Here is a 26,200-nt window from a genome sequence, read left to right on the forward strand (position 1 = left end):
AAAAAATTGTTGTTCGATAAATTTCCACTCCCTAGAATTCATGACATTTTAGATCAACTAGGTAGAGCGAAATTCTTTTCATGCCTAGATTTAATGTCAGGCTTTCACCAAATAGAACTCGACGAAAAATCAAGAGACATTACTTCATTTTCAACAACCAACGGTTCATATCGCTTCACGCGGTTACCATTCGGTTTAAAAATAGCGCCAAATTCGTTTCAGAGAATGATGACTATAGCATTCTCTGGACTTGAACCCTCTCAAGCATTCCTTTATATGGATGACTTAATAGTCATTGGTTGCTCCGAAAAACATATGCTCAAAAACTTGACTAATGTTTTTGAGAAATGTAGGCAGCACAACCTAAAGTTACATCCAGAAAAATGTTCATTTTTTATGCATGAAGTCACTTTCTTAGGACATGAATGCAAGTTATCACCACGCAACTCAGGCAAATCTTATGACAAATGTAAACAACTTTCAAATAACATAATTCCCACTATAGTATCACGCCACTCAGCCCAGACATAAAAGCTTCTTGCACTATTCCCACAGAGTAAGCAGTTTTGGCCTCAATAAAAACATAAGATCTCCCTGCGTTGTTTCCATGAGCCCATAGAGCCGGCAACCCAGCTTTGATGTAAACAAATCTTAATTTCACAATTCCGATATAAAATCACGTAAGCCAATCTTGGGAGCTTTTGAGCTTTGAGCTTTAATGAGGGAAGCTTTAGCATAAACATTAGCTGACTTGCAGCATAAGATCATATCTTGTAATCAGTTCAATTTTGGAGTTTAATAAAAGAACACTAAGTTCACTAAATATAAAATTATTTTTTTATCAACTTGCAAAGTCAAGAAGTTAATTGGCGCCCAACGTGGGGCCTACGTTAAATAAGAAAACACATTGAAAGAATATAAAAACCTTTTAATGTAATCGGTACGCCGCCGAAATTTTAAACGTGAACTAAAAAGTATAAAAAAATTAAACCCAACAGAAACAAAAGGTTTCTGGAACTCAACCAAAAAGTGCATTAAAAAGTTTTGATAAAAGAACAAAACAATTGTGCTTACAAAAAAACCATAACGTTAACAAAAGTTAAAGAATCGATTATTAATATATAGAATATTCAATGAACAAGGTGTAAAAGTACCAAACCAAAAACTAAAAGTAAACAACAAAAATCTGTGGCCAAACCAAAATCTAAAAGTAAACAACAAAAAACTGTGGCCAAACCAAAAACTAAAAGTAAACAACAAAAATCTGCGACCAAAAAGACGATTAAGAAGGAAGGAAGGAAGGACGACCTACCCAATTTGCTGAAACCCCCAGAAAGAAGCACTACTACGTGAGCGATCGTGAATTTTTTAAATAAGAAATAGTATTAAAAATATTGATTCATTTAAAATTGTACTAAACCAACATTCATTTAAAATTGTACTAAACCTGGACGAGTTAATTGAAAATTTAGGAAAATTAAAGGTGACTACAGATAATTCAAAAATGGCTAATAATCTGACAGCAGATATTATAGCTCAACTGATAGCGACTCACACTAGAGCACTGCAAGATCAAATTTCAGAATTAAAATCCCAATTAACACTATCATCTACTAATGAACAGGAGTTTAGAGCAACAGTTATCAATGAAGCGATTCGATGCGATGAATCGTTTGATATAATTAAATCTTTACCTGAGTTCTCAGGAAGCCATAACGCGTATGTAAGCTGGCGTGAAGCAGCTTGCGGCGCTATGCGAATGTATAAAGAAGGCAGTAGAAGATACGTAGGTGCTTTAACAATACTTCGAAACAAGGTCACTGGTAGGGCAAACGATGTCCTAACCAATCATGGAACCGTACTTAACTTTGAGGCGATACTTGCTAGATTAGATTTTGCATATAGTGACAAGCGTCCGATGCATATTTTGGAACAAGAATTAAGCGTATTACGACAGGGTAACTTATCAGTTCTTGACTATTACAATCTGGTCAACAAAAAACTAACTCAGATAATAAACAAAACTATCATGACATACGGCGATAAAGCTAATTTAATTAACGAATTAAATACTAAAAATAGGGATAACGCTTTGCGAGTTTTCATTACAGGCCTTAACGGCTCATTATCCAACATTTTATTTTCTCTTAACCCAGAAAACCTTCCAAATGCTTTAGCAAAAGCTCAAGAACTAGAAGCGAATCATCAAAGAGCTAATTTCGCTTATAACCATTCCTTTAATTCGCAACAATCACATGCGAATAAAACGGAACAAACGAAGCAAAACAAATCTGATCAACCTTATAAAAAATATGATAACCGCTTGCGATTCAATCAAAGCTCGCAAAATCAGAAACATCCAAACGCTCAACCCCCTCAAGAACCGATGGATGTAGATAGATCCATTCAAATACAAAACCCATCCTTTCAACAGAATCCAAATTTGGAGCAAGCCAATAAAAGAGGATTCTCTTCACAAACAATTCAAAAACCGAAAAAGGTTATGCGCGTAAATAATATTCAGGAGGATCATTTTTTAGAGGAGCAAGGGGAGACCTCCCATTCATCTATAGAATAGATAAAAAAATAAACAAACAATTAAAAGTACTAATAGATACAGGTGCTACATGTTGTTATATTAAAAAGGGAATATATGATAACCCAGAGGAGCTAGCTATTAAAAAAAGAGTAAAAACTGTAAACGTATACAGCATCATAACACACTTTCATAATATAAATATTTTTGGCAAACGTTATAGATTTTATGAAATCAGTAACCTAGAAGCTGATTTGTTAATCGGCTATAATCTATTAAAAGATATCAATGCAATAATTGACCTATCAAAAGGTTCCTTGCAGTATAATAATAAAACGGAAAAAATTAATTTAGTAAATTCAAATCTAGATAAGGAGCATTGTGCCATTCCTTATCTAAATTATGAAACTCCTAAATCCAATTCATTATTCAATGTATCTGACATAGAATCATCGTCATCAAGTGACTCTGATTGCCCCAAACTGAACTTCAAGAGAAATAAGCATAAAATGAAGAAAGCTAAAAAGAGCAGGCAACAAGAATTGTCGGTATCCTCTACAAGTACTTCTATATGCAAAGTAAACCATTCCATTGATGAAATGGTTAATCTCGCAAATCTTGAAGAACAAATCATTCAGGAAATTAAAACCAAACACTCCCAAATACAAATATCTCTTCCTTTTAGAACATATATAAGAGGTGAAATCAGAACGGTAACAGATACTCCAATCTATAGTAAACAATACCCTTACCCGCATTCAGTTAATAACTTCGTTAATAAAGAGATTAATAGGATGCTAAACGATAATATAATAAGGCCAAGTAAAAGCCCTTATAACTCTCCAGTATGGGTTGTAGGAAAAAAGGGTTTTAATGAAGATGGCACACCAAAACACAGGTTGGTTATTGATTATAAAAAACTGAATAGCAATACAATCCCTGATAGATATCCGATGCCAGATCCCTCGGTAATACTATCTAATTTAGGTAAAGCAAAGTTCTTCTCAACTATTGATCTAGAGTCTGGTTTTCATCAGATCTTGATGAAAAACGCAGACATTGAAAAAACCGCCTTTTCCATTAATGGAAAATATGAATTTCTTCGCTTGCCATTTGGACTTGCGAACGCACCTAGCATTTTCCAAAGAGCAATGGACAATATTCTACGCGACAAAATTGGCAAAACTTGCCACATCTATATAGATGACATAATAGTCTTTTCAGAAAATATCGAACAACATTTCAACGACCTACGAGAAATCATTGAAATATTATTTAAAGCCAATATGAAAATATCTCTAGAAAAATCTAAATTCTTTAAAAAAGAAATCGAATTCTTAGGATATATGGTATCTCATAACACTATCGCAACCGACCCCAAAAAGATAGAAACTATTTTGAAATATCCCCCTCCCAATAACTTGAGAGAATTACGAAGCTTTCTAGGTCTAACTAATTATTACAGAAAATTCGTACAAAACTACGCAAATATAGCCAAGCCACTGACAAAACTGCTACAAGGACATAATGGTATGATTTCAAAACACATGTCGAAAAAAAACAAAAATATCTCTAAACGACGAAGCCCATTCAGCATTCGAAACTTTAAAATCACATTTAGCTACAAAGGTTGAATTAACCCAACCAGACTATTCCAAAAAGTTCGTTCTTACTACAGACGCTTCCGACATCGCTATAGGCGCCGTCCTTTCACAAGAAAATAAACCAATAACATTCATTTCAAAAACTTTAAATAAAACAGAGAAAAATTATGCAACAAACGAAAGGGAATTATATGCCATTGTCTGGGCATTAAAAAATCTTCGTAATTACTTATATGGTATTACAAATCTAGAAATTCAAACAGACCATCAACCACTTTCTTTCGCGGTTTCTGCACGAAATCCTAATTCAAAAATGAAAAGATGGCACGCTTTCATTGAGGAATTTTCCCCAACCATTCTCTATAAACCTGGGTCAACCAATGTTGTTGCTGACGCATTATCCAGAGTAGTAATAAACCACATCTCCACTGAAAACAATCAAATGTCCGATAACAAACCCTCGTCTGACAATGAATCTTCATCCGATATAGAAACCATACATTCAGCCGACAGCAGTCATGATTACATATTAGAAGAAACAAAAAAACCACTAAACCAATTTAAACAGCAACTACTAATTTCAAAAAATAGTTTCACTATCCACGAAAAATGTAACCCATTCAATAAAACTAGACATATTATAGAATATGATACACTAGACAACCTAATCACAATACTTAAAGAGTTTCTACAGCCAAATATAACTACAGGAATCCATTGCAGTCTTGAAGACTTATACGAAATTCAAAATAAGCTAAAAATCACCTTTACAAATAAATTTTTATTTACCAGAAAATTTGTCGTAGATATCGAAAACAAAAACGACCAAGAAATCATTATAGAAGAAACACATGCTCGTGCTCATAGAGGTTTCGATGAAAATCTCAAACAAATTCTTAAATATTACTATTGGCCAACACTATACAAAACTCTCAAACAATACATACGACATTGCGAAATCTGCAATAAAAATAAATACGACAGAAACCCAAAACAAATACTTATTTCCAAAGCACCGATTCCAAAAACAGAAGGTGAATAGTTGCATATAGATATTTTTTATGCTCAAAAACTTTCATTCATCACTTGTATAGATGCTTATTCCAAATTCCTAGTTATTAAAGAAATCAATAACAAGTCTGATATGGCTAACAAGGTATTAGAATTGATCCAAATCTTTCCATTTGCTAAATCAATAATGCTAGATAATGAACCTAGTTTTTCATCAGCACAATTCAAATCAACAATGTCCCGTTCAGGCATAACTATTTATTATACAGACCCCAGACACAGCCTTAGTAACGGTCAAGTAGAAAGAGTTCACTCAACACTTATTGAAATTTCTCGATGCATCCAAGAAGAATTTAATATAATTAACTATTCTGAAGTCATATACCGCGCAGTTAAAGAATATAATAACACAATACAATCAACAACCCAGCAAAAACCATGCGAAATTCTATTCAACAAAATAAATCATTCTGAATTGCCCGAAAAACTAGAATCAGCTCAATCCAAAATGCTAGAATACCATAACAAAAAAAGGATATCTAAAAATTATCAAGTAGGTCAAGTCATTTATGAAAAAAAACATGGCGAAAGAAATAAATTACAGCCGAAATATAAAAAACAAGTAGTCAAAGAAGATTTAGGAAATACAGTAAAAATAAATAATAGAGACCGCATAATTCATAAAGATAATATAAGATCTTAATAAAACAATTTTTTTTTTTAATTTTTAGCATGACCATTTTATATGTACTAATCACTTTACTGCCCTTCTGCCGCCCCGATATCATAAACTACTCCAATGACGACTACGTTTTACTTGAGGACGTTGACAATTTTTTATTATACGAAACATTCGGAGAAGTCTTCCACGTTACTAATTTAAGTTTTTATAATGACATATTTGAAAAAGAGGTAAAATTTTTTAGTAATAGAAGTAACTCTACTGACTGGGAAATAACTATGGAACTAAATTTAATTAAAACCCTTCTTTCTCAACTTATACCCCATAGAGTCTCTAAGCGAAGTATCAATGAATTAGGTACTATTTTTAAATGGATTACAGGAACACCAGACCATAATGACATGTTAACAATTCAAAATAAAATAAACGAACTCATTGAAAATAATAATATACAAAATCAAATTAATTCTGCAATTTTTAAAGAAGTTACTAAAATAACAAATCTTCTAGAAAATATTAAATTCAATCAAGAAATATTATTGAAAAAATATCGATTAAAACTATTATCACTTGACCTACAAAATCTGCTCGACACTATTACATTTTCAAAAGCCAACATAATAAACCCAAAAATTTTAAATAAACAAGACATGACAAACATATTTAATCACGAAGCATTCAATATTACTCTTATTGACCTCCTAGACGTATCCTCTTTTTCAATTATCTCATACCAAGGTTTAATTATAGTTTTCATAAAATATCCAACTATTAACCATAATTGTAAGTTATACCATGCTAAAGCAATTTCCCAATCAGATGGAAAACTATTTATAGACGATAAGATCGCTAAATGTAAGAACACTTTTTATCTTATAAAAAACTTTAAAGCCGAAATTTATAATACCTTTGCTCAAATTGTCTACGAAAAGAACTGCTTCATCGATTTAGTTAATAAGCAATTCACAAGCTGCACAAAAATATCAGAAAAAAATAAGCCAATAGAAGTAATTACAGATGGTGCAATTTTAATATCAGGAAAAAATTGCGTTAATAACACCTGGCTTACAGGCTCTTATCTCATAACTTTCAAAACCATTGTAACCATAAACAATATTACTTACACAAACGAAAAAGAGAAACTGCTTAATTATGTAAAACATAACAAATTTACAAATTATTTAATTACTGAATATAAAACCTCTAATGACACCGAATTACGATTAGAAAATACTAACACTCTATCAAAAATTGTAATAGAATTAGAAAACAACCACACAAAAATAACATTCATTATATTTTTAATAATTTTTACATTGATTATGATAAAGCTTCTCAAATTTTGTTCAAGGAACAATTTCAACCCTATTACATTTTTATTTTCAAACCCGTCAAATAATCAAAATATTCAAAATTCTGATATACTAAATGCCATAAATAATCAAATCGAATTTCTAATGAGAAATCGTTAAGAATCGAGGACGATTCTTCTTAAGAAAGGGGGGAGTTATCACCACGCAACTCAGGCAAATCTTATGACAAATGTAAACAACTTTCAAATAACATAATTCCCTCTATAGTATCACGCCACTCAGCCCAGACATAAAAGCTTCTTGCACTATTCCCACAGAGTAAGCAGTTTTGGCCTCAATATAAACATAAGATCTCCCTGCGTTGTTTCCATGAGCCCATAGAGCCGGCAACCCAGCTTTGATGTAAACAAATCTTAATTTCACAATTCCGATATAAAATCACGTAAGCCAATCTTGGGAGCTTTTGAGCTTTGAGCTTTAATGAGGGAAGCTTTAGCATAAACATTAGCTGACTTGCAGCATAAGATCATATCTTGTAATCAGTTCAATTTTGGAGTTTAATAAAAGAACACTAAGTTCACTAAATATAAAATTATTTTTTTTATCAACTTGCAAAGTCAAGAAGTTAATTTGCACAGATAAAGGAATCTTACCCGACGACAAAAAATACGACGTCATTCAAAATTACCCAGTCCCACATGATGCGGACAGCGCCGACTATTCTCGTCACATAACAAAGTTATGCAAAAAAGATGTCAAATTCGAATGGACGGCAGATTGTCAAAACGCCATCGAACATCTAAAATCGGCATTAATGAATCCAACACTTCTCCAATACCCAGACTTCAGCAAAGAATTTTGCATTATAACGGATGCCAGTAAGTGAGCTTGTGGAGCAGTCCTGACCCAAAACAAAGATGGACTTCAACTCCCGGTAGCATACGCATCAAGATCTTTTACTAATGGAGAAAGTAATAAAAGCACAACAGAACAGGTACTAACAGCCATACATTGGGCAATAACGTACTTCAGGCCATACATTTATGGTAGACACTTCACTGTCAAAACAGATCACAGGGCACTCACATATCTATTTTCAATGACAAATCCGAGCTCCAAACTCACCAGAATAAGACTTGAACTAGAGGAATATAATTTTACTGTAGAATTCCTAAAGGGAAAAGACAACTACGTAGCCGATGCGCTATCTAGAATAACTATAACAGACTTAAAAAATAAATTCTGAAAGTCACTACCAGAAATCAAAGTAAACAGTTAAATTCCTGCGCAGGAAAAGAAAAAGAAAAGGAGATCTTGCAAAAGCAGACTCCAAATGCTTCTAAACCCAACGTATACGAAGTCATTGTAAATGACGAGGTACGAAATGTAGTGACCTTGCGAATAACAAATTCTCTATGTTTATTAAAACACGGAAAGAGTGTTATCGCAAGAATTGATGTTAGCAATATGTACACCAATGAAACTTTTGACTTAGGTCAATTCTTTCAAAGGCTTGAATCAGAAGCCGGTATACTTAATATTAGCAAACTCAAAGTGGCACCGAGCGAAAAGATCTTTGAGATTATCTCAATAGAATCTTTTAAATCAATGGGCAATAAAATATTAAAATCTTTAAGAGTAGCGCTACTCAAGCCGGTGACCCTATTACCAAACGATAATAATAAAGAAAAAGAAGCAATACTGTTTACGTTCCACGACGACTCAATACAAGGAGGTCATACTGGAATAGCCAGAACGATAGCCAAAATAAAAAAACATTATCACTGGAATAAAATGACAAAAGATATATCGAATTATATAAAAAAATGTGAGAAGTGTCAAAAGTCTAAAACGACTAAACACACAAAGACTCCATTAACTATTACCGAAACTCCACAGAGAGCTTTCGACAGGGTAATTGTTGACACGATCGGTCCTTTACCCAAATCCGAATACAGAAACGAATACGCAGTAACTTTAATCTGCGATCTAACAAAATATCTTGTAGCAATTCCAATTGAAGACAAAAGTGCGAAAACGGTAGCAAAAGCTATAATTGAAAATTTTATTCTGGTATACGGCCCAATGAAGACGTTCATTACGGACATGGGTACAGAATATAAAAATTCAGTAATTGAAGACTTATGTAAAAACCTTAACATTAAAAACATAACTTCAACCGCACACCATCACCAGACAGTAGGTACCGTGGAACGAAGCCACAGAACACTTAACGAGTTCATACGATTTTACATGTCAGTCGATAAGACAGATTGGGACGTATGGTTAAGATACTTCGTATATTGTTTTAACACAACACCCTCTATGGCACATGACTATTGTCCATATGAGCTCGTGTTCGGCAAAACGTCAAACTTGCCAAAAGATTTTAATAGCATAGATGCAATTAAGCCACTTTATAATACATATGTAAGGCTCTACATATGTAAGGCTGCAAACATAGTGCGCGCTGAGATGAAGACGAAGATGAGGACAAAACTGAAGACAAGAAAAGTTGCATAGTGCAAGAAGAATTGGTTGTCCAAACGAATTAACGAGAGGACCAAAATATATGGGATTTATACGAATTAACGAAGTTTTTTCAAGGGCAGCAGTTTCTTATTATTGAGGTTTTCGATTTAGCGGGGTACGAATTATCGAGACTCGACTGCACTACATGTATGAGCAAGGGACTGCAGTGTGTATGTGCACGCTCGTCGCGAAATTATTTTTATTATGAGCACCAACGCTTTCATACCCAAATATTTTTACGAGCTTGGCAATCAATTTTTCTGAGCTGCTGCTTGTGCTCACATGCAGAAAAATGCTTACATATACACACTTGAGAGAGCAGAGCGCATCGAGAGAGAGAGCAAGGAAAACATTGTGCATAGAGGGATCTTTTGTTCAACATTGTGCTTTCGTATATTTTCGTAGCTCGAGCCTAAAAGTAATTCGCCGAGCGAATTCAAAGCCGTCTGGGGCGCTAAAGTCCCAGAAGAAGCGTGCAAAAAGCTTTCCACTAGTTGTCTAGTCTATGTGTTGTCTGGTTAGTGGCTCAATGAAGCAAAGATTATTTCAATAGTATACGTGAGTGTTAATGGGGCATGTATAAGCTGTGTGTAGAAGTGAACACTGTTTGTAAAGACGTTTTTAGGTAGATACCTGGATAGCCAGTTACTCATTATAGTCTCATTACGTGACCGTTATACGATTCAATAAGCTATCACTCCCGAAGTGATGCGCTTGAAAAGAATGTCATGCTAATAGTTCAAAGAAAAGCGATCAGATGATATCGAATAAAAAAAAAACAAGAAAGCTCTAGTCGAGACTGCTCGACTACGAAATCCCCTGAACCCCCCAAGCAACTGATGATACGCACACACAACACACACACATATACAGGCGATTGCGCTTGGGCTGCGCTGCAGTGTTGGAAATATTATGAGAATTTATTTGTTGAATAATTTAATTTCTAGACGCACTTTCGTAATGAAACTTTCAGAACGTAATCATAATGTTCTAATGTATGTACATATATTCCAATTCACAAGTTTCTAGTAATTGAAATACGCATTTTACAAATATGATGGTGACGGGGTGGATATAGGGGTGGGGGTAAATTTTAACAAAAATCAAAATTGTATAAAATGCATCTTAATTGTATATTAAGATAATAATATAATAATTTTAAATAAATAATTTTATAACTGATTTTCGATCAGGGTTTTATCAATAAATAAATATCGGAATGAGTTATCGTTTTTAGTGATAAACTTGATATGCGAGCGATATATACGGACGTTTTAAAAGAATATTTTAAGTCTCCAGCTTTTCTATCTTCTGAGATCGACGCGTTCATACATACGGACAGACAGACAGATCGAGAATATATATACTTTGTGGGGTTTGCCATTTTAACACAACCATTATTACCTGATTTCTCATTTTCAATAGGTTCAGGGTATAAAAACGAATGTTCTTGCACACAGCAAGACTCCACACTATTGTTTTAAGTAAATATACTTTCTCATTATAAATATAGATAGTATTAAAACTTACTTTATCTTACCGATTAAATAAAAGCTTACTTACCCCTTCAAGTAATGGTGGACAGCATGCGGGGTCCTTCAGTATCTAAAGCAACATTACATGATTCATTTTTGTACTTCTAAACATAAACTAATTATTATGGGCATTTCAGCGACTTCCATTTTAATAATCAACTTGTACTGTAGTATTAGTCTTTAGGCTGCAACGGTGATGTCATTACATCACAAGGCGATGATTATTTGGAAACGTGAATTTGTAAATGGAGTAACGACGAATGAATAGATACCAACCAATTGCAGATGGGCCCACTGGTCGTCTTTACTGCGAAGTTCGGCTTAACATAGATGCCAATGGCTCAATAAATGGTCCTCTTGAGGACAACTTTGCAAATGGGCCCAGTGGCCGTCTTTACTGATTTGAAACAGTGAGCGATTTCCTTATAAATTTTGTTTGTTGAAAGCTTTTTGTAGATGGACTCAGTCGCCGTTTTTAACATCGACTTGATCACTCAAGGGATCCAATCATAAATCAAATGAAATTCAATAGGATATTTTGCGTTATTGGGGAAAACAAAGTCATCATGTGCAGCTGGTATATGGCTCATTATCTCAGACCTCTTGAATGTAGGAGTAAATGGGCCCAGTGGCCGTCATTCCTACGAACTTACCCTTTTAAAGGGTCCAAGCACTAAATAAATGATCATAGGGTATTCTGCGTAATGAAAAACAAATTTGAATTAGATCTTGAAACACACTAAAACATCCAAATTTTACAGATCATAATAATTACCAGACCTGGGAGCGGTTTGACTGAAATTTATGATAAATAGGTGGCGTGTTGGAGGAATACAATGTAATTAAAATTAATGCTTATAAATATAATCAATGAGTTAAAATTTAATATTTATACAATACACATGTATCGAACTTTATTAAATTATAATTTGAAGCCCTTAGCTTGCTGAAATATATATAGTAGGCTCCTTTATTCATTTGTAATTATTATTCTAAGTCATCAATGGTTGCAGATCCGGAAGTTTCTAAAATATTTGAAGAGCTCTCATTTTGGCTAGAGCGAGTTCCAGCAACCAATCCTTCGCTAGATTCTGAAGACCTATTACCGAATTCTTGCATTTTGATAATTAACATAGCAAAAACTTGAGCCGGTAGAGAGGATTGAAGCACTTGTAGTAATCGAGCAGGCTGACCACACACTACGATTGCATTAGCTAAATGCTCGACACCGCTTTCGAAATCACCACGAGCTATCAAGGTTTCACCTAGCTGAATTTCTTGAAGGAAATATCTGAAATTTATAATAATACAGTTCAATGTGTTAAATGTATATTGTTTATATTAAAATAAAATTTAATAATAATATATTAATAATAATAAAATTGATACCTAATAAATCAATATCAATAAAATCAATAATAAAATATTTACCTACAAAAAAATCTAATATTATTTAGCCCTTATACATTTTCTGATCGTTTATATAGGTCTAGATAGGCTCAGCCCGGCATGTCCCATACTTATTGTCTGGAGTATCCTTTTGTCTGATAAATGCAAATTTATGAAATCATCAAAAAGTTACGCAAACAGAAATTTTTTACAGCCATTCCCGACACAGACAATTAAATATTTTTAGAATCCTAAAATATTTATTATTTTTCCATACTTGATTCTCTGCAATGTTGTTAAGCAATAGAAAATTTAATATATACAGCATCGCTCAAATACATTTTTGGCAATGCACAATACATCTATCAATACTTCACATTTTACCAATTAACATAGTTCTAGTCTAGACTGCTCGAGAAAGAGAGCCCCACAGCCCTTCGAGAAACTGATATTTTAATAAATGTCTGTATACACAAGAAACAACATGTGTACGCACACAGACATTCGTGTACGTACGCACGCATGGGCTGCAGCACATAGTTGGCGAAACGGCTGATTTAGCTCTAATTAATTCAAATTTAAAGTAAATCTGGGCGCCAATTTCGTCTTTGCAATCGACTACTACCATATTCGATAGACCAAAAACATTATTCGCTTCGATTTTCTCTCAATATTCGCACAGATGTCAAGCTTAAAAGACAACATATGTTTCTAAAAAAATTCAATAAAAATTGGTTTTATTATTTTCAATTTAACTTTTTGCGGTGTACTAAATAAAAAGTATGTAGTAACTGTACTAACAAGATAAATGCGACCTGCGATTGTGTTTCGTCCCAAAACGTAATATTTTAATAAGTACGAGTACTTTGTCTTAACATTTACTAAAATCTAAACTTTAGTGGAGTAGAACTGTATTCAGTACCAAGGTATTTTTTACAGAGCTCGCAAATGAGAGTTGCTCGTTTTTTCGTATATGCTCTTCGTAACATAACCAAAAAGATTGTGCAGACACGATCTCGCTCTGAGCGGCTCTCTTTGTTTTGTTTAGAATCGGCTTCAGTCAGACACACTGCAATGACTCATTGGTGTGACGCTCTCAAATGGTGGTCACGTAAAGAGTAATACGATTTTCGCTCACACAAAGACTCTAAACAAAAGACATTTTGACTAAAAAACTCAACAGAAATGATATTTGACCTCGTATACATGTAAATACATACATGCATACATTTATATAAATGCAAAAATAGCGCAAGCAAAGCGTGTAATTATCCATACAAACGCTGAAGACAGTTTGCTTCATTGAAGTCAAGCCAACGATCAGTGTTTGACTAGAGCGAAACGAAATATGTTACTGTATGGCATATCGAACCTGATGCTTAAAAATAAACTTTGAATATTACTATAGCGAAACATGCATACATTACATTTCCGATCATATTTTTAAAACGACAGTTGTCGTACTTTTATTTAATTTTGTATACCCTGAACCCATTGAAAGTGCAAAATCAGGGTATAATGGTTTTGTTGAAATGTATGTAACACGCAGAAGGAGGCGTGACAGACCCCACAAAGTATATATATTCTTGATCAGGGCGACGAGCTGAGTCGATTTGGCCCTGTCCGTCTGTTCGTCCGTCTGTCCGTATGTTTGAACGCGTCGATTTCAGAAGATATAAGAGCGCGCATTTCGAGTTTGTCACTAAAATCACTTCGTCTTCATCTCAGCGCGCACTATGCCTTACATATGTAGATCTCGCAGACTATTATGCATGGCACCGTTTTGTCGCATCATGTGCGAAATTTCGTTGCTCTCATTTTATTTGCTCATTCTATTTGAAGCGTGCAGACGATTCGTAAAAATGGCAGTACATTTTTCGTTAATATTATTTTGTTATGTATAATTTTGTTTTTAATTACATCATATTGAACAGATTGTGTATTTTATTTATTTTTAATAAGTTAAAATTGTTGAAATAAAGTTAAATATAAAAACCCCTTCAATTCGTATTTTGATTTCTCACACCCCGTTAAATGGAAACCTCGGTAAATCGAAAACCTCTCTAATTCGTAAAAAATTCGCATCTTTCTGCTTACACAAGAAACACAAACACAGACATAGTAATGAACGCATAAGCACGCATGGACTGAAGCTTACTATGGGAACTTAATTGTTTAATATCTTTTCTTTTCAATGGAAGCATGCATTTGCCAAAGTACAAGTCTCTAGTATTTGTAATACGATTTGGAGACTCTAAATTTAAATTAAGGTAAATTAAGAGGACGATAGTGTCGAGTTGCTCGGGACGGAACCGAAAAATTAAGACGCATCAACAAAGAGGACTAATGAATATTACCGCTAAGCAATTTATGCAGAAAATAATTCCTAATTCGACAGTTAATCAAAATATTGCACTACTAAAAAAGTTATTTAATGTTATCCTGCATGTCTTTACAGTTGGATTCTATTTTAATAAATAAATTGATCTCGTATTTTTAGGTGTTTTGTATTTTGTAACTATGACTAAATATTTGCTATGAAGGTCTATGTAATGAATATGAAAACAAGTAAGAATGACTGCTTGACTAGGAGATATCCTGAACCTTCTAAGCTGATATTCCAATCATTCTGTACTTCTTTTATGCACACATGCATCCACACACAAACATAAGCCCGCTCTCAGCAAATTGCGCAGTAAGCAGCGACTGTGCTTAGGCTGCGCTGAAGGTTGCGAATAATTGTTGTTGCTGAATAATGCCTTTTGTAAACGTACAATTCTAATGAAACTTCCAGAACGTAATCATTATGTTTACATGTGTGTACATTTCAAAGTAAAAGTCTCTAGTACTAGAAATACGTTATTTTTTTATTAGGGGCGAAGGTGGCTTGTCATCCAAAATCTGTAAATTACAAAATATTTGTATCCATCAAATATTTATACACTCTAGGTCTAATACTATTCAAATCAGGCTGCAAAAAACAAAATCAATTTATCAATTATTCTCGATAAGAACGTTATCTGGTGAGTTATCGAACAAATATGATAAATTCATACTCATGGTATACACGAGTATGCATACAAAATTTCAGCTCTTTAGCTCTTTTATCTTCTGAGATCGACGCACTCATACGTACGGACAGACCGTCGCCCTGATCAAGAATATATGTATATACTTTATGGGGTCGGAAATGTTTCCTTCTGCCAGCCAAATACTTTTCATTCTAACCTGATTTCCCGTTTCTTATGGTTTCAGGATATAATTATAAAATTTTTAGAGTATCTGAAATAGAAAATGGGGAGTCAGCCGATTTGGCCCTGTTCGTCTGTCTGTCCGACCGTATTATGAACGCGACGATCTCAGAAGTTATAAGAGTTAGAGACTTGAAATTTGTTCTTAGGTCCGTGTTTATAACAAAAAATCGATAACTACTTCCGATATTTTATTATAGATTAAAATCCTTATCGAAAGCTAGTTATTTAATTATATCTCCTACACATTTAGAACTAGAACTTATAAATATTAAACGTAGACTTATGTGTATTTAATATAATTTCGGTTTTTGTTGTACTTCTTCTTACTTGTTTTTCACCATATTTGTTAACATTGATTGTGACAGGATTCATAGCATCTAGCAAAATTGAATTACATTTTGATAGCCTGTTTAAATTTCTATACTAAACAAGTAAGAAGACTCTAGTCGAGACTGCTCGACTAGGAGATACCCTGAACCCTCCAAGCTGATATACTTATCATTCTGCACTTCTATTATGCACGCACACATGCATACATATGCATCCACCTTCACGCGCCCGCGCTCTGCTAACTGCGCAGTAAGCAGCGACTGCGCTTGGGCTGCGCTGCAGTTTGGGCAATAATATGAGAATTTACTTGGTGAATAAATTCGTTTGTAAACATGCGATCTAAATGAAATTTTCAGGGCGTAATTATATGGTCAAAGTGTGTGTACATTCCAAAGCACAAGTCTCTAGTACTTGAAATACGTTTTTTACAAATTGGGGGCGAAGGGGGCGTGGTATCCAAAATCTGTTGATTACAAAATGTTTGTATTCATCATACGTATATACACAGTAAATCTGAAATCTTTACGTCTAATAGTATTCCAATGAGGCTCAAAAAACAAAATCAATTTTTCGATTATTCCCGATAAAAAAGTTATTGGATGAGTTATCGAAAAAATAACGCAAACTCGTACTGCGTATGGTATACACGAGTATGCACATTTCAGCTCTCTAGCTCTTATATCTTCTGAGATCTCGGCGTTCATACGGACAGACGGACGGACGGACAGGGCTATATCGACTCAGCTCGTCGTGCTGATCAAGAATATATATACTTTATGGGGTCTGCGATGATTCCTTCTGCCTGTTACATACTTTTTCACAAAAACATTATACCCTGATTTCCCATTTTCAATGGGTTCAGGGTATAAAAACAATTGAAAACAAACACTTAAATTGATTTCTGTCATTTCGAATACTTTTAAGGGTACCGTATTAATCTGGATTGACATTTATAAAATTTATCTTAGCAAATATAGTTTGGCCAAGTAAATATGAGCATTGTGCTATGTGCTTGTATAAAAAGACCTTAACTAAAGTATGATGGTCAATCATTCCTTCAATTATTTCAAAATCATCAAACAACTGTTGGGCATTTCTCGTTGTCTGCAAATAACTGTCTCTTATTCACACCTTGAGAAAAAACTCAAAGGGTAACCGATTGAAATGGTTGCTCGCCGAGTTCGTCCGTTTAAATCTTTTCTAATCTGCTGTCGTTGTTCCCAGACCGTTTGGCTGAGTAAAATAAAAGAAGTCTTTTGGAGTATTCGTATACGTATTGTTTGCGATCGTTAATTGTGTGTATATACGTATACATTATATATATTTATATATTATCTAGTATTATACAACATACAAATAATACATAAAACAAGTAAGAAAGGTCAAGTCAGACCGTTCGACTATGAGATCCCCTGAACCCTTCGAACAACTGATATTTCAATAATTTACACACACACAATAAAACACACGCAAAAAAATGCATCTTCATATATATTTAAAATTTGGAGACTCTATCTTTGAGGATTTGGGAGACACAATTTTAGAACTGATTTTCGATCAGTTTTTATCGATAAGAATATCGGAATGACATCGTTTTTTAGTGATAAACTCGATATGCGCGCGATTTATACAGACATTTAAAAAGCCTCAGCTTTTCGCCTCCTTCTGCCTGTTACATACATTTATCCCATTTTCAATGGGTTCAGGTATAACAAGTAAGAAGACTCTAGTCGAGACTGCTCGACTAGGAGATACCCTGAACCCTCCAGTCTGATATTCCAATCACTCTGCACCTTTTTTAGGCACACATACATACACACGCACGTATTAGAACGAAACCGAAATATTATAAAATACACATGAATCTACATATAAAATTTGGAACCTCTAGCTCTAAAGGTGTAGGCGGTAAAATTAAATAACTAGCTTTCGATAAGGGTTTTAATCGATAATAAAATATCGGGAACAGTTATCGATTTTTAGTGATAAACTTGATATGCGCGTGATATACACACGGACCTAGGAAAACAATTTCAAGTCTCTAGCTCTTATATCTTCTGAGATCGACGCGTTCATACATACGGACGGACGGACGGACAGACGGACAGGGCTAAATCGACTCAGCTCGTCGCCCTGATCAAGAATGTATATATACTTTGTTGGATCTGCCACGCCTCCTTCTGCCTGTTACATACTTTTAACAAAACCATTATACCCTGATTTCCCATTTTCAATGAACTCAGGGTATAAAAATGGGATATATATTTTCTCTATTTTCGAAGTGGTCTATTTGTTTCGTGTACTCCATGTTCTTGTGTTCAGTGCACGCTTCATCAAAATCGTCATCGCTTTTGTACATTTGCGGTATAATTTTTGACGTTTTTATCATATTGGCCTCATTATCCGATGTTATGGACACAATTTGATTCAGCGATATTTCAAAGTTTTCTAAAACCTTTAAAATTTTCTTTAGCCAGATTTTTGGATGTACCAAACACCCAAGTGTAAAGATCTATTTATTCCAATGCTGCAATCTTACAAAGTATATTCGTAAGCCTTCGAACGGTTACCGCGATTTATTTGAATTGCGCAACTTCAAAGTATAGTTGTATATTTTCAAGCGTAACTATTACATTACAGTAATTTTTATGCTCTGTGGCTGTCTTGCAAACTAGCCACCAATCATATTTTGACAAGAAACGCCTTCAATGAAAATTCCATGATTTATCTAATTGGAAATAAACTTATCAAAAGTATGGAAACATACGTATAAAACTGGTGTTGTCGGATAAGCGAAATCGATCAAGTCATGAAACATTGGAGAATATACTTCTTGTTAAACTCAATTCAACACACTTAGATAGTGCCATCGACAATCTAAGTTTATTAGAAGACGACTATTAATTTCATATTTGTAAAATTGACTTATTACATTACTTAGATTTTATTTTAATTTCGTAACAAAAATAAAATCTGATTTTTGTAATTTTAATAATTGCTTTTCATTTTAAACTATAAAAATGTGTAATTATAATATATATATACTTATGTACGTGCATGTGCATACATATAATAACGCTTTACAAATCAGCAAAAACAAACGTCACCGAATTACAGCACAAGGACGGCACAAAGAGTCGTAGCCAAAAAAACTGCTCTGCTCTCATCTCGTTCTCGGTTTCGGCTACCGCTGTGATGAAGCGTAGTCATTCATTTCGGTTTGCGCTATTGCTATCGTTACAGATTTAAACACAACAAACTACGAGAGCAGAGCAGATCGCATGCATTTTTTCGTTCGACTATGGCTCTGCTACGGTTCCCGTTATTAATGAGAGCGGTAGCCAGAGCATAGTAATATTTTCATTGCTCTTGCTGCTACGGAGCAGTTCTTGCGAACACTGATTTAGATAACTACCCAAATTTGAAGCTTCTAGCTATTATAATTAGGAGATATAAACTCTCGCGTTTTGCCACGTCCCCAATGGGCGGACATATATCCATATATATCCATCATAGCATCAATAGTTTCCAAAATATAGCAGAATTAGAAAAATAACTACATCTTCAGGTCCGATTTGCCACGTCCTTAAAGGGCGTAGGCATATAATTTTTTCATTAATATTTATAGAATCATATTAGCTCACGTGCAAAATTCTAGCTTAAGGCGCTAGGAGATACAGTTTTACCCGATTTTCCACACCCTCAATATAATCGCCGTATCTCGTGATCGGAAAATGCATTTTCCGATTGGCACGCACTCGTGGGCGGATCGGGAAAATTTTCACATTATATATATTAGAGGGCTGCATGAGTACCAAAAAAAAAACGTACTCGAGTTAACAATGCTCATATTGAATTGAGCGGAACCGAGGCCAACTCATAAATGGTATGAGTAAGTGAGTGCGCTCATATATGACTCAGAGGCACAATATTCTATTAAACGAGAAAGGGTCGAATAAATATGAGGCCAGACGGCCGACCAACGGCAAATTTGCCGTTACAATTTCGTAGCGTATACATATTCTTTATGCGTACCAACGCTTTCATACCCTTCACACAAATAACGAGCAAATGAAATCCAATGTAATTTTGTTATGCAATACTTAAATAAATTCGTTAAGAGTATTATTATTTGCTCAGTTTGATATTTTGTATAAAGCAATTATAATTAATATAGAAGTTAATAAAATTATGTATAGATCGGTATATAAGATAATGACATGAAAACACTAACATTTTACATGAGCATGGCAAACCCTTTTAAGGGTTACATATACTCTCTAAAAGGAAAGGAACATCCATATGTGCACTCAAAGACTCGAGTCACTCGACGCCAATATGCTTCGGATAACTGTTGTATTCCTCTTTAGGTCTTATTTATTCTTATTCATTATACTGAAGGCAGAGGGTTATGCCCATGCGAACTCCAGCTCACTCAACCATATTCTGCCTCGGCCTCACTCACTCAGTCTTATCTCGAATGGACTCTAATTTGCAAGGTTATGAGTGCGGCCATGCAGCCCTCTAATATATATACACGAGTATATTTTCCAAATTTAAAATCTGTAGCTTCGATAGCGCCGAAAAAAATTGCGTTCATACTGACAGATGGGCGGATATTGCACAAAACCAATATACTAATTCGCTTTCGTGAATGAGTACAAAAATGTATTTTAAGCGTAGGACCAGAAGAACTTTATAGAACCATACTAATATTAATATAATTGACTAATTCCTTTAAACTTGCCGTAGTAGAGATTGAATGTGTCTACGAAGCGTACACACGTGCATCCTTTGTTATGTAATATAGAAATTCAATAGTTCAACATTACCTTTCTATAGCTTCATGGTCATTCAAATTGGGCATTCCCTGCTTTGCAGATCCAACCTTTCGGTTACGTCGACGACCTGTTTAAATTATATTCATGTATATATAATATATATATATTACATATATATTACATGCATATTGCGTTACAGATTTTACTTACGATCGCGAACTTTCTTTTTATAGTCTGGTTCACTACGGCGTTTGTTGTCAAAATAAATGCAATAGCCAATAAACAACGTTCCAGCCAAACCTGCTGCAATTCCAATTGCAGTTTTGTTTATTTCAATCATAATTCCGTAGCTTTCTTTACTCCATGAGCCACACTATTGCCACTAAGCAATCGATGTACGCGTCGATAGTATCGATTGCCTAAAAAATCGGTAAGACGTATAAGGTGAAATGTGAATCACGATATTTTTCAATAAATTTAGCAATGAACAAAGCACACAAATAAAATTAATGGAATTGGAACAAATTTTTGTTATATACACTATGACAAGATTTTCCAAACACAAATGTAAGAGATGTGATGATAAACAAACATACTTTGCTCGGTTCGGGCAGTGAAAATACTGCACGATAAAAAAGCAATGCGTTGTGAAGCACGGCTATGTGCCATTTATCCTACTCTCTCTCTCAGTACCTCTCTCTCGCTCCCTATGGTTTTTGAAATCAATATTCTCAGCAGTGCATAGAAATTGTAATTTTTGCTCGCGACGATCCCAGCTTTTTCCTTGAGTGTATATGAGCATGTAATTGGTGTGCGCAACTCTTGCTTTTGTATTTGGTAGGTCTTAGGAAGCGCTCACTTACATACATATGTATGTACATGTATACATTTGATTGTAAAACCAAAAATTGTAATGTCCAAAATTTACCGTGGATACACCGTTGCTTAGTAGTAACTTTTTAGTTTTACAAATTCAAGCCTTAGATAGTAAGGTTAAAGCCTTTATATGCAAAAGAAAAAGTGGTTAAGGGTTAAATGCCTATAAAACGACTTAGAGTATACAAATTAGCAAAAAAAAACACTTTATATTTTCCGATTCGTGAATCTATGTAGAACTTGTCATTTCGCCCAGCTCATATTATTTACTCTGCTAGTTTTAAGACAAATAACGGTTTCAAAATTTCTTGATTCTCATACAAACATGAGCGCGCCCACCATTTTCTGAACTAAAAACGTCACGCTGTCAAATTAGCTGTTTGCTTTGCATAAGCTACTATCACCAGAGAACACATAGACTAGACAACTAGTGGAAAGCTTTTTGCACGCTTTTTCTGGGACTTTAGCGCCCCAGACGGCTTTGAATTCGCTCGGCGAACTACTTTTAGGCTCGAGCTACGAAAATATACGAAAGCACAATCATTTCGCTTCACGCGCTCGACCGAGATGGTCAAATGTTGAACAAAAGATCCCTCTATGCTCAATGTTTTCCTTGCTCTCTCTCTCTCGATGCGCTCTGCTCTCTCAAGTGTGTATATGTAAGCATTTTTCTGCATGTGAGCACAAGCAGCAGCTCAGAAAAATTGAAATTTCGTCATCAAACCGATTGCCAAGCTCGTAAAAATATTTGGGTATGAAAGCGTTGGTGTCCATAATAAAAATAATTTCGCGACGAGCGTGCACATACACACTGCAGTCCCTTGCTCATACATGTAGTGCAGTCGAGTCTCGATAATTCGTACCCCGCTAAATCGAAAACCTCAATAATAAGAAACTGCTGCCCTTGAAAAAACTTCGTTAATTCGTATAAATCCCATATATTTTGGTCACCAATTCTTCTTGCACTATGCAACTTGTCTTGTCTTCAGTTTTGTCCTCATCTTCGTCTTCATCTCAGCGCGCACTATGTTTGCAGCCTTACATATGTATGTAGATCTCGCAGACTATTATACATGGCACCGTTATGTTGCTTCATGTGCGAAATTTCGTTCTCATTTTATTTGCAGTAAATTTTTCGTTAATATGATTTTGTTTATCTTTAATTTTGTTTTTAATTACAAAATATTGAAATGATTGTGTATTTTATTTATTTTTAATAAGTTAAAATTGTTGAAATGAAGTTAAATATAAAAACCCCTTCAATTCGTATTTTGATTTCTCACACCCCGTTAAATGGAAGCCACGGCAAATTGAAAACCTCTAAATTCGTAAAAAATTCGGTCCCCTTGCCATTACGAATTATCGAGACTCGACTGTATTTATATGCCTGTGTCCGAAGCCTTGCTGCCTGTCAATTTTAGAGCCCAGCACTTGGTTGATCTTGTGAAATGCTCACATGTGATCGAATTGAAGAGGTAGCTGATTAACTAAAGTGACAAGTGCACTTGCCAATACTTGTTATAAGTTTTTTTACTTGCTTGCTCCTGTTTATGCATGTACATACATATATGAACAGGTGCAAGGAATCCACAATCGCATCCCATTTTGTATACTAAGCTTAATCAAGTACTACGCTTTTTATACCCTGAACCCATTGAAAATGGGAAATCAGGGTATAATGGTTTTGTGTAAAAGTATGTAACAGGCAGAAGGAACCATCGCAGACCCCATAAAGTATATATATTCTTGATCAGCACGACGAGCTGAGTCGATATAGCCCTGTCCGTCTGTCCGTCCGTCCGTCCGTCTGTCCGTCTGAAATTGTGTGCATACTCGTGTATACCATACGCAGTACGAGTTTGCTTTATTTTTTCGATAACTCATCCGATAACTTTTTTATCGAGAATAATCGAAAAATTGATTTTGTTTTTGAGCCTCATTGGAATACTATTAGACGTGGAGACTTCAGATTTACTGTGTATGTACATATGATGTGTGTGTGTGTGTGTGTGTGTGTGTGCTAATTATTGAAATATCAGTTGCTTGTAGGGCTCGGGGGATCTCGTAGTCGAACAGTCTCGACTAGAGCTTTCTTACTTGTTTATTTACAACTCGGTTGAGTCGTTTGAGTAGCAATCTAAAACTAAAACTTAAAGTAAAATAAATGGATTTTTATAGCTGCCACTGCCGGCAGCCGGGCCGGCAGACCGACAGGTCGACGAACAGGCTACTTCGGCGTCCGACCCAATTGCTCTATCAGCAACTCCGGCCGTGCGAATTATGGTTTTATTTATATTTCATATATCTTTGGATACAAAGCACAATAAAAACTGTAAATCACTGAAACAAAAATGTCTTAAGATATTTATATATGTTATAATTTAGATGTTATAATTTAGCTTTATTGATAATAAATACTACTGTTTTGTTCTGAATGAATCTTAAGACTGAATGTAAAGTTATCCTTGGCATATGCAAATGCCTGTTTTGCTTATATTTGTTGTTGCTAGCTGAGCATTTACAACGGAATCGGCGGCGACGCTTACGTTGTTTATACTTTGGTAATCTGATCTCTTTTTAAATATTTCTGCATGATTATGCTGACCTGGTCATTATTGTCATTCTCATGCACAAGTGCATTTGGTTATGCAACTTTCATGATTGTTTTTCGGCGGTATAGTTTCCATACGCTTAAGAGAAGGAGGAGAAGAGCAATGAGGATTAGGCAGCCGAACGACCTTGACGATATGTCTGATTTGAGATCTCCGATGTGCCGGACATTTCTGAGGCTGAGATCGTGCAAGAATGGGAAGCTTAAGTGTTCCCTGAAAAGGGTGATGTTTACTATGGCCGACGTAGAAACGGCAGGTTTCATTTTTATGATGCCCCGTTGATTATCATAACGGGTGCCGTTAAGCGAGATGTAATCGTCGAAAGTGGCCAGGAAAGTTCCCGAAATTTGTTGACTGCCTCCAGTGTTGTCCACCACATTTACTGTTGCGCTGTTGATAATAATGATGCCATCCTCAATCTTTAGATGCCCGGGGCGTGTGGCGCATTGTGCGACGGTTCCTGACACCAGTTGCTGGGCACACGATGCTTTCTGTAGACTTTTACAGAAGGTGGTGCTCACAGTAGTATACAGAAAAATGTATATTTTCTTACAATTTAACTTAGGTAGGGGATATTTTATGAGAAAATATAAAAGTTCGGAGTTTTGTAATGGCTTAATGCTAGATACCTCCAAAAGGCCTACTACAATTGCTAATTGCTCATTTAACAATTCTTTAATGTCAATGCTGTCTAAGATAAGTGGGCTAGTCAAATTTATTTTGGCAAGTGTTACGGATAGAATTAGATCTTTGAGATATGTAATTATCATTCTGTTCCTAACTAGAATTGTTGAATAGAGATGCTCGACTTCCGGTAGTTCGAGCTTAACTTTTCTCGAGTGGTTGGCGCTTACTTTACCGTTTTCACCTTTCATGATCTCCGTTAGGGGTCTTAATATGCTGGCGAAATCTGCAATAAAGCACCTATAGTAGCTTGCTAGACCGAGAAATGATCGAAGGCTAAACAAGGTTTAGGCGGTTGGAAATCCTTTATAGTCTGTACTTTATCGGCTGACGTCTGGATTCAACATCAAGTTTTCCCAATTTGGTCTCTGAGGACGTTGTCAATTGCCCTCTGAAAAATACTAGGGGCGTTCTTTAACCCATTGTTTACAGAGAATGCATTTTTTCTCAGTCCCTTTCTGATAATTCTATCTGATGAAATCCTGATTTAGGGCCAGTGTGGTAAAATACTGGGCCTCCCCCCAAAGGCGTTAATCATCCGGTCAATCATACGATTGAAAGTTGGTCTTATCACGGCGGGGACATCCGCGCTATTTATTTTGAAGTGATTCACTTGTTGGCATGCTATGAACTCAATTTTTCCATTCCCTGGTCATATTTATTTTATTTATATTGTTGTTTAGGTCTATTTGGCCGTTTACCAAAAGTTGGATGAGACATTTTTGCTCGATTTATTTGTGCCTGTGGATCGATTTGACCTGAAATGAGCTATCGAATGGCCCCCAATGTGCCAGTTCGGGAAGGGTTTTATGTAGTTTTTAGATGCTCCTGTGTCTATCAGAAGCTTTATTTCCCGCCCTGCAACCGTGCGTCTTACAAACGGTAGCAGGGACTTTCCACTAAAAAATTTCAACTTTCGGCACCTGACAGGTCGTCTTCGAGCTCCTCTACTTCGGTATATACATATATTTAAAAATTATGATTACGTTCTGAATGTTTCATTAAGATTGTACGTCTAGAAATTAAATTATTCAATAAATAAATTTTCAAAATATTGCCAA

General features: G+C 35.0%; 1 protein-coding gene and 1 long non-coding RNA gene across 2 annotated transcripts; one reads left to right on the forward strand and one right to left on the reverse strand.

Moving 5' to 3' along the window:
- The first annotated feature begins 456 nt into the window (after positions 1-456).
- On the forward strand, positions 457-7,738 carry LOC149091563 (uncharacterized). Its single transcript, XR_016196874.1, has 2 exons — positions 457-1,349; positions 5,883-7,738. It is a non-coding gene; the product is annotated as an uncharacterized LOC149091563 (long non-coding RNA).
- Positions 7,739-12,088: 4,350 nt separating this feature from the next.
- Positions 12,089-21,455, reverse strand: Tom20 (translocase of outer membrane 20). The gene is made up of 3 exons (XM_089259700.1): positions 21,178-21,455; positions 21,019-21,094; positions 12,089-12,504 (listed from the first exon to the last, which is right to left on the reverse strand). The coding sequence occupies exons 1-3, from the start codon at positions 21,305-21,307 to the stop codon at positions 12,201-12,203; spliced, it is 510 nt and encodes a 169-aa protein (XP_089115826.1). The 5' UTR covers positions 21,308-21,455; the 3' UTR covers positions 12,089-12,200.
- Between the last annotated feature and the right edge of the window lie 4,745 nt (positions 21,456-26,200).

The sequence above is a fragment of the Drosophila navojoa genome, chromosome 4 (genome assembly GCF_054131105.1).
Source record: "Drosophila navojoa isolate 15081-1374.11 chromosome 4, UAZ_NAV_1.0, whole genome shotgun sequence".
Classification (NCBI taxonomy): Eukaryota; Metazoa; Arthropoda; class Insecta; order Diptera; family Drosophilidae; genus Drosophila; species Drosophila navojoa.